A 9565-nucleotide genomic window follows, 5' to 3' on the forward strand; every position below is an offset into this window, starting at 1 on the left:
CAGCCCGAGACCGTGGGCCTGGGATGCAGCGGCTGGCGGTCAGCATCCCCCTCAACCTCCAGCCTGGAGCGGGTCTGCTCCCTGTTAGCCTGGCGGTCACTTTGGCGCCGAGACGGAAGCCGCCTGCGTGTAGCCGAGCCAGCTCTCCGCGCAGAAGGACACGGGCGTTTCCAGAACGAGCCGGGCCACACGGGTCCGGCAGACCCCCCCCTCCCCGGCCCTCGTTTTCTCCGCTGTCCGGCTGTTTCCACAGAGGGCCCCCCTCTGACCCCCCCATCCTCCCGCCTCACTGACCTGGGTCCTGAGGCCGCATCTCCGGCAGCTGCCAGGGCTCCCTGTCTGCCGCCCGCCCAGCCCTGTGCCCCCGTGGTCGGTCGGTCGTGGGTCCGAGAGTGAGGGTGGAGGTGTTGCGCCCGTTTTCGAGTGGCGGCTGGCGGGGCGGCTGGGGGGGGGGCCTGCCCACACAGCCTGTGCGCGCCCCCTGCTGGGAGTCACCCCCACGTGTGGACTCGGGGCCCCGGTCAGCTCTGGTCCGACACAACAGTCCCGGCTGGGTTCTCGGCGGGCGGCTGGCGTGATGAGCGACCCCCGGTCAGGCCCACGTCACGCCTGTTGGTGCTGATACACACGGCGCCTCGGAGGCTGGGTCAGCGTGGTGGGACTGGAGCATGGTGCTCCTTCCCCGGGGGGTCAGGGGCGGCCACGCTAGCCTTTCTGGAACCTTCTCCCTAGAAAGAGCTACAAACCACAGGCTGGGGGCTGCCGGACGGCTCGCCAGGGCCCCCCGACCTGTCCCGGACACCCCCAGTCTCTTACACCCAGCAACCTGCTCCCACCAGGCGCCTGCCCCCTCCCACTCCGAGCCCCCCCCCCCCTTTCTGATGGTTCATTTTTAATCCTCAGCCCAGGATATTTTCCATCGATTTTCTGAGAGAGGAAGAGGGGGAAAGGGGAGGAGAGAGAGAGAGGGAAGCATCGATGTGAGAGACACGGATGGGTTGCCTCCCGCACGGACCGATGGGGCGGGGATCGAGCTGCCCGACCGGGAACTGCGTCCGCGGCTCACGCTCAGCCCAGGCCGGGCGCCTCCGTGAGCTCCTCTTCCCTCAGCTCCGTCCCGCTGGAAGCACGGGGGCGCCCTGCAGACCCCGGCTTTGCACCCCGAGCCCCACACGGCACCCGCTGCTGAGCCGAGCCGGGCGCAGAGTCAGCGGGACGCGGTCTGAGGAAGACTTGGGTGCGGACGCTTTGGGGGCGGCTTTGGCCTGTGCTGTCCACTCCCCTCGGGCTGCTGCGCCTGAAACTCTTGTCCCTGAGGAATGTGAATCCGGAGGGGGGGCCCCGGGTGTCCTGGGGGTGCTCAGTCAGCTGCCCGCTGCTCCCCCCTCCCTTACACCCCCCCCCCCCCCGGCCCACGACTGCCTGCTCGTTTTAAATGGGCCCGAAGACAATGACACCACGGCTGTGCGGGCAGCCCCAGCAGGTCCTGTGATCAGCCAGAAATCCCGGTCCCACAGGTTCTAGGACGCTGCTCCTCCGGGGGTTTAAGGCCTTACTAACCTCACCCTCAGAGGCCCTGCCTGGTGACCCGCCTTTTCTGGTGCCCTGGGCGGCGGGCAGGGGAGGGCACAGGTGCGGCCCCGCAGGTGCGGCCGGAGACGCACGTGAGAACATGAGGGTCCCGGCTGGGGTTGCCTGTGGGATGAGCAGGGTTCCGGGCACCAGAAGTATCCTGGCCCGGCCCTGCCGGTGTGGCCCAGCGGATGGAGTGCCGGCCTGCGGACCGGAGGGTCCTGGGTTCTGTTCTGGTTGAGGGCACGTGCCTGGGTGACGGGCTCCTCCCTGGCCCGGGCTCTGGTTGGGGCGGGCTCGTGCAGGAGGCAACCAATCGGTGTGTTTCTCTCACGTCGGTATTTCTCTGTCTTTCCCTCTCCCACTCTCCGAAAACCGATGGGAAAATATCCTTGGGCGAGGATTTAGAAAAAAGAACGTACACTGGTGTGATTCCAGGTCAGGGCACATGCCGGGTTGTGGGCTTGATCCCCAGTGGGGCAGGGGGAGGGGGTGCAGGAGGCAGCCGATCGATGATTCTCACAGGGATGTTTCCCTTTCACATCCATGTCTGTCTCTCTCTCCCCCCTCCCTTCCTCTCTAAAAACATAAAAACATATTAAAACAAAACAAAACCACGAGGGTGTGACTGGGCACCACTGAGAAGGAATTCCTGGGAAGCGACGCCCGCGGCGAGGTTTGCGTGAGCTTCCTGCGCCCTCGGACAAGCACCTTTTAAAGGCAGCGAGTGACTGGCGTGGGGGATACTTGTAGCAACGTGTGACAGTACAGGGGAGCGTGGTTACTTCTCAGTGAAGGAATGTCCTCATTAAACACATAAATAATGTCCACGTTAGGACGATCCACAGTCTTACCTTTTAAGCTTCACATGAACAGTGAAACAAGGGGAAACGGTAAAAAGCGTTCTGTCTCGGTATTTATAAGGCCGAGAAGAAACGGATATTCGTCAGGGGGAGACGCTCCCTGCATTAGATTGAACTCAAACCTGTTCCCCCTAAAATGCGTCCTGAGGACAAGGGAGAAGGACCCTGCTAATGCCCCCCCTCCCCCCAACACAGCCCTTCCCCCGGCGGCTCCTTCTGTCATCAGCGGTGGTGACAGACCTGGGGGGCTGCTCCGGGGGCCCCATCCCTCCCGGCAGGACCCCTCAGCCAGTGGGGGTTATGTTTTTAAATATGTTTTTATTGATTTCAGGGAGAGGAAGGAAGAGAGGGAGAGAGAGACATCAGTGATGAGAGAGAATCATGGATCGGCTGCCTCTGCACGCCCCCCACTGGGGATCGAGCCCACAACCCGGGCCTGTGCCCTGACCGGGAATTGAACCAGGACCCCCTGGTTCGTGGGCCGATGCTTAAGCCATACCACCTGGCCCTGACGGAGGTCACTTCCTGTCACTGGGACGGCTCCCGCCCATGGGGCCCAGAGCCAGACCAGGATTGAGGAGTCCCTTTGGAACCCCGCCTCGGCCGAGGGGCGCATGGCTCAGCGGACAGGGGGTGCCCGTGGGCTGGCTCCTCCCGACAGCTGTCGGGGGACATGGGGTAGTGGGTCCTCCGGGGCAGGAGTGGGGGCTGGGAGACGGAGCGGCCACCGTGGAGTTTCTCCAGCACCATTTGGACAGGACCCGGCTCTGCCGCGTGGGGCCACGTGTCCTGGGAATGGGACCGCCTGCTCTGAGGGGGTGGGGGACCCCCTTCCAGGCGGCTGCCCGGGGGCGGAGGGTGGCGGCCTGGGCATGGCTGCCACCGGCCGTCACAGCATCCCTGACGTCGTCCGTGTGCCCGGCACCCGCCGGCTGCCTGCAGGCCCAGGGTACCAGCGGGAGAGTGTCGTGGGCGGGTGGGAGGGGGCTCCCGGTTGGGACCACGCAGGGACCTGCATGGGGGCGGGACAGAGGGGAGACGGGCGGGGTGACGGGCGGCCTCAGGTCCGTTCATCACGAGCCAGAGCCCCTGCCTGAGGGCAGGCACAGTGGGTGCATAGTGAGCACGTGAAGCATGTGTCCTTGCCGTGTTCTTGTATTATTTCCACGCGCACAACTGTAAGCCTGCTCTTGCCCCTCCCCCCGCCCCGTGTGTCCTCGCCCGCTCCTCTCAGGCCTTACACACGTGGCGGGGCCTTTAAACAGCTCCGAACAGGCCTGTACGCAGGTGTGGGGAACATCCGGCCCCCGGGCCGCACAGGCCCTGGCAATCATTTGTCCGGGCCCCGCCGAGGCTTCGGGGTGAGCTGATGGAGTGTCTGACCGGGTGGAGCAGCTGGTTTTAAGTGGGTCGTGTAGTCCGGCCGAGAGAGAGACGTGTCCACAGGGCCCCTGGCCGGAAACAGGCTCCCCGCTTGACGGGTGCCCGCTCCCTGCCTTGAGTTTGCGCTGGGAAGACGGGAAGACCCCCCGGGACGGCCTGGGACCCTCTTCCAGGCCAGAGTGTAAAGAAAGGAGCACCGTCGGCTGAGGCCACGGCCCTCTGTTTTGCACAGAAATGTGCAAAGGGTGAGCGGAGTGAGAGCTGGCCTCCGCCTTCATCCCGGTTCGCGTGCGTTTGGGGAGACAGCCAGTTTACTCCGTTTCCCTGCCCGGTCCCCTGACGACAGCCGAGGCCTGGGGCCAGGCCAGGAACTCCGCTCCGACCTTGGCCGGTTCCGTGTGTCATCCCTCGGTCCCTGCGGGCCGGTGTTCTCCCCCGGCAGGTGCCCACGGCCCCCGAGAAGGGGGAGCGATAGCATCCTGGCGGCCGCACAGCTGAGCAAACAGCAGCCTGTCCCCTGAGCTCAGCGTCCCACGACCTGGGCGGCAGGGCTCCGGTTACGCTCAGCATTTCTCACGGCTCCCGTGACCTCAGACGGTGCCTCCCACCTCGCAGCTACGCCAGCGGGTTATTGTTGAAGAAGTCTGGGCGAGAGAGAGAGGGGGAGAGAGAGAGAGAGAGAGAGAGAGAGAGAGAGAGAGAGAGAGAGCGAGCATTGAATGTCGCCTTCCCAGCTCGGAGACACTTATTTCTAAGAATAATCGGAGAGTGTGTGAGTAACAGGAGCAGGAAGAGCAGGACAGACACACACACACACACACACACACACACACACACACGCTCAGCCCTGGGCATTCAGCACCAGGGCCCAGAACGCTGAGCAGAGAACCAGGAGATGCTGGGGAAGGTGGCTAGTGTCCTGCTGTCTCCCCTGAGGCACAGGCATCCAGGGAGACTCCCCCCCCCCCCAGCCGGGTGGGGCTGCCTCTTGCCCCTCTCCTCCTTGGGAAGCCAGAGCACCCTGCGTCCCAGGCCGCTGCGCCCCCTCCCGGCTCCGGAGCCCCAGGAAGGCTGTGCCGCTGGGGAAAGGCCTTTTCTTGGCGTGTTTGTAACTCGCCCGCAGCGTCTGGCCTCTGCCGCGGGCCTTCAGGGCGTGGGGGTTATTGGTTTGAAGCGGGCTGGTTTCCTTTGCTTCCCTCTCGCTGCGGGGCTTTGGGGAGAGAAGCTTCCCTGAGGTTCCCAGACACACAATTCCGAGAGGGAGCCACGCAGCAGGCTCGGAGGGGCCTGAGGCTCTGCAGGGAGGTGCCCGCCCCGCGCCCCATCTGCTGGGGCTGCGTGTGAGGTAAGGGCCTGGGGAGACTGCAGGAAGTGCCACCCGCAACAAATGGAATAAGGTGCCCTGGCCAGTGTTGGTCAGTGGTTAGAGACCCCCCTCCCCCCGCACACACTCAGAAGGGTCCTGGGTTCGATTCTGGTCAAGGGCACATACCTGGGTTGCAGGCTCCTTGCCCGCCCGGGCCCTGGTTGGGGCGCGTGCAGGAGGCAACCCATTAATGCGTTTCTCTGACATCGATGTTCCTGTCTTCCCCTCTCTCCCACTTTTCTCTAAAAATCAACGGGGAAACAGCCCAGGTGAGGAGAAACAGAAAAGCAGAACAACTGAGGAAGGTCAGCCGAGCTCCCCCGAGGTGGGCGCTTTCCCTGGAGCCCAGTCAGGGGGACAGAAGGGACGGACAGCTCAGCGCTCTGCCCCCCACATGCTGCAGGTCCCACTTCCTGCACCGAGTTCCCCTTCACGGCCCCACATGGGGGGGGGGGGGGGGCGAGGGCATTTTTAAAACCCCTGTTACTCTGCGCGGTCAGCACTGACCGCAGGAGGAAGGCAGGGTCCCTCCCCTCCCCGGAATGCACAGCTGCCACCTGAGCTGTGATGCGGGGAGTGTGGCGACCCCTCTGACACAAACACCTCCTCTCCCCCCACAGGAGCCGGACAGGATGCGGAGGGTCCGAGGGAAGCGCAGGCCCCGCCGCCCGATGAGTGAGCTGCAGCCCTTTCTGCTTCTCCAGCGCGCACCTGGCCAGTGAGGGGCGGGCTGGCCTCCGGGCGGCGGAACAGGCCGGTCACCGGAGCTGCTGGGCCGGACGCAAGGCCGACGCTCCCGGGCTGATGTTTCGTGACCCCCAATGACAAATGGCAGCCCCAGGAAGAGGAAGCTCCCGGGGGCCTGTTTACACAAGACGGAGTTAGAGGCCGCGTTCTGAGAGGACACCCCGTCTCCGACCCCCGGGGCCTCGGGGTGATGGAGTGTAAAGCAATGACGCCGGACACCGGAGGCGGGGGCCCGCCCGGGTTCGTCACGTGCCCCTGACAGCCCAGCTCTGCAGAGGGGGCCCCAGGGGTGCCGGCCCGGACCGTCCTGGGCTCTCACCGAGGCATCACCACCGGCCCGGGCTGAGCCGCAGAGACCTCCGCTTAGCGGGTGCACGGGGCTGACACGCCCTCTTTGAAGGAGGGGAGGGTGGGGCGGGGGCCGGAGAACCTCCGGGAGCAACCACCAGAGTGTGGGCGCGGGCGTGGGACCTGAGCGCGCGCCAGGAGAGGCCGGGAGCCCCAGGGGAACCCTCGACCTTGAGCCGCCCAAGGTCATGGTGGGCTCCTGAGGGGAGGGGCGCTGCCATGGAGAACCCGGTGGCCCCCCGTGTCCTCTACCCTGGGGATGACCCGGGCCAAGGGCCGGATCCCAGGGGCCCCGGGACGCAGGGAGCGCGCGGCCAGACTGGGGGAGGCGGCAGCGCGCCCGAGGCTCCGGGAGAGGGCAGCCTGCAGCCGCCGGACGCGGCCTGGGGGGAGGGCGCCGCGTCCCCGTCCCCGTCCCCGGCGCAGTCCCCCTGCAGCCTGGGCGCCTCCCTGTGCTTCAGCTCCGGGGACGAGTCCCCGCTGCAGTCCCGCGCTTCCGCCGCCGAGGGCGCAGCGGCCTCCCCGCCCCCGTGCCGCAGCGGCCAGCGGGTGGTGGAGCGGCAGTGGGAGGTCGGCGGCGGCGCAGCGTCGCCGGAGGAGCCCTCGTCCCAGGAGGAGCCCTGGTCCCCGGAGGAGGCCGCGTCCCCGGAGGAGCCCGCTTCCTGGGCAGAGCCCGCATCCCCGGAGGAGGCCGGGGACCCCGCGCCCGTGCCCCCCGGCGTCGGGACCGCGCACGGGGAGCCGGACCTGGTCATCGAGGTGTCCGGCCGCCGGCTGCGGGCGCACAAGGCGGTGCTGGCGGCGCGCAGCGACTACTTCCGCGCGCGCGCGTCCCGCGACGTGCTGCGGGTGAGCGGCGTGGGCTGGGCGGCGCTGCGGCTGCTGCTGGCCTACGCGTACAGCGGGCGCATGGCGGGCGTGCGGCCCGACAACGTGGCCGAGGTGGTGGCGGGCGCGCGCCGCCTGCAGCTGCCCTGCGCCGCGCAGCGCGCCACCGAGGCCGTGGCGCCGCAGCTGAGCCTCGCCAACTGCCTGGAGGTGCTGGGCGCGGCCAAGCGGCAGCGGCTGACGGAGCTGCGCGACGCCGCCTACCGCTTCATGAGCGACCACTACCTGGAGGTGCTGCGCGAGCCCGCCGTGTTCGGGCGCCTGTCGGGCGCCGAGCGGGACCTGCTGCTGCGCCGCCGCCTGGGCGCCGGCCGGGCCCGCCTGCTGGCCGCCGCGCTGGGGCCGGCCGGGGAGCGCGCGGGCAGCCGGCCGCAGAGCCCGTCGGGGGACGCGGAGGGCCGCGGGGACGCCGCCGTCTACTGCTGGCACGAGGCGGCCCGCGAGTGGCGGGAGCTGACGCGGCTGCCCGAGGGCGCGCCGGCGCGGGGCTGCGGCCTGTGCGTGCTCTACAACTACCTCTTCGTGGCCGGCGGCGTGGCGCCCGCGGGCCCCGACGGCCGCGCGCGGCCCTCGGACCGGGTCTTCTGCTACAACCCGGCCACCGACCGCTGGAGCGCCGTGCGGCCGCTGCGCCAGGCGCGCTCGCAGCTGCAGCTGCTGGCCCTGGACGGCCACCTGTACGCCGTGGGCGGCGAGTGCCTGCTGAGCGTGGAGCGCTACGACCCGCGCGCCGACCGCTGGGCCGCCGCGGCCCCGCTGCCCCGCGGCGCCTTCGCCGTGGCGCACGAGGCCGCCATCTGCAACGGCGAGATCTACGTGTCCGGGGGCTCGCTCTTCTACCGGCTGCTCAAGTACGACCCGCGGCGCGACGAGTGGCAGGAGTGCCCGGGCAGCAGCGGCCGCGAGCGCTCGGCCGACATGGTCGCGCTGGGCGGCTGCATCTACCGCTTCGACCTGCGCGGGGCCCGCGGGGAGGCGCCGGCGGCCGGGCAGGGGCAGCCGCAGGCCGGCGGGGCGCGCGTGCTGCGCTACCACTGCCTGGCCAAGCGGTGGAGCTGCCGCGCCGCGCACCTGCGGCTCCCGGGCGCGCCGTCGGGGTGGGGCCAGCAGCCCTTCCGCTGCGCCGCGCTGGGCGGCAGCATCTACTGCGTGAGCCGCGCCGGCACCTGGCGCTTCGTGCCCCCGCCGGACGGCGAGCCCGGCGGGGACGAGGGCGCGGAGGACAGCGTGGAGGCCGAGGCGCTGAGCGGCCCCCTGGACGTGCGGGGCGCGCTCTTCCCCTTCGTGCTCAACCTGCCGGAGAAGCTGGACAGAGGCGAGGAGGGCGCTGCGTAGGACGGGCCGGGTCCCCTGGGCGTCTCCTCCCTCACCCCCCGGGCAGCCCTGGGCGGGGAGGGCCTCCGGGGCCCAGGTGCCCGCCAGGAGTGGAGGAGGGAGAGAGTGCGGGTAGGGCGCTGCCACCATCCTTTAAGGCTTTGGAGTTGCGAGCTGGCAGCTCGGCCTCCAGGACTCTGCGCTGCTGCGCTAAGGCCCGCCTCCCCATGGCGCATCGCCTTTCCCTTCGCTTCGCTTCGCTTTGCCCTTGGCGCCAGGTGTAGGCTGTGCAGACAGGTCACCTCCCGGAGAGACAGGGTGTGGGGGGGGGGCGGTTTGATCAAAAGGGGATGCCTCAGGGCGGGCACCCGGCACCCGGTGCACAGGACACGGACGGGCCCACGGGCTCCTTGGCTTCCTGGTGAGCAGCGTGGGGGAGTTGGAAGGTCAGGTAGGCCCAGGTGAACTCTCCGCGCAGCCGCAGAGCAGCCACACCTGTTTGGGCTGGAGGGTTAGGGTGGCCGCTGCTAAGTGAAGCTCTTGAGCCCTTTCTCACCCACTAAGTCAGGTTCCTGCCACCGCTGCTCGCGTTTTGGTGGGCTCCCCCTACGGCAAGAGCCTTCGGTGAGGGCTATGAGCTCTCTCTCTCTCTCTTTAAAATATTTTTTATAGGTTTCAGAGGAAGGGGGAGAGAGAGCGAGATAGAAGCATCAGTGATGAGAGAGAATCATTGATGGGCTGCCTCCTGCACATACCCCCCCCCCCCCCCCCCGGGGATCGAGCCCACAATCCAGGCCTGTGCCCTGACCTGGGGAATCGAACTCTGCCCTCCTGGTTCCTAGGTGGACGCTCAACCCCTGAGCCACCCCGGCCGGGCCACGTCTGTTTTGTGATGGACTCGAAGGAAGGATTGTTCCCCCCGAAGAAGCTGAAACCCACGGCCGCTGGCCGTGCTGAGGCCGAGCGCGGCCCCTGGGGACCCGGCCGGGATGCTCGGGGCGGATGGTGTGATCCTGGGGTGCGGGTGGGTTTTTAGAAACATCCTCCTCAGAACACGTGGCAGAGTGACAGCCAGCCCGTGGCC

At 68.0% G+C, this 9565-nt stretch overlaps 1 protein-coding gene across 2 annotated transcripts; it reads left to right on the top strand.

Annotated features, from left to right (window-relative positions):
- Positions 1–6498: 6498 nt before the first annotated feature.
- On the top strand, positions 6499–9231 carry KBTBD11 (kelch repeat and BTB domain containing 11). 2 transcript variants are annotated; one of them, XM_054720197.1, is made up of 2 exons: positions 6499–6548; positions 6660–9231. In XM_054720197.1, exons 1-2 carry the CDS (start codon positions 6499–6501, stop codon positions 8500–8502), a joined length of 1893 nt encoding a protein of 630 aa, XP_054576172.1. In that variant the 3' UTR covers positions 8503–9231. The 2 variants fall into 2 exon arrangements, with proteins under 2 accessions (XP_054576172.1, XP_054576171.1); XM_054720196.1 differs by having other exon boundaries at positions 6499–9231.
- Positions 9232–9565: the final 334 nt, after the last annotated feature.

Source organism: Eptesicus fuscus, chromosome 8, assembly GCF_027574615.1.
Source record: "Eptesicus fuscus isolate TK198812 chromosome 8, DD_ASM_mEF_20220401, whole genome shotgun sequence".
NCBI classification, from domain to species: Eukaryota; Metazoa; Chordata; class Mammalia; order Chiroptera; family Vespertilionidae; genus Eptesicus; species Eptesicus fuscus.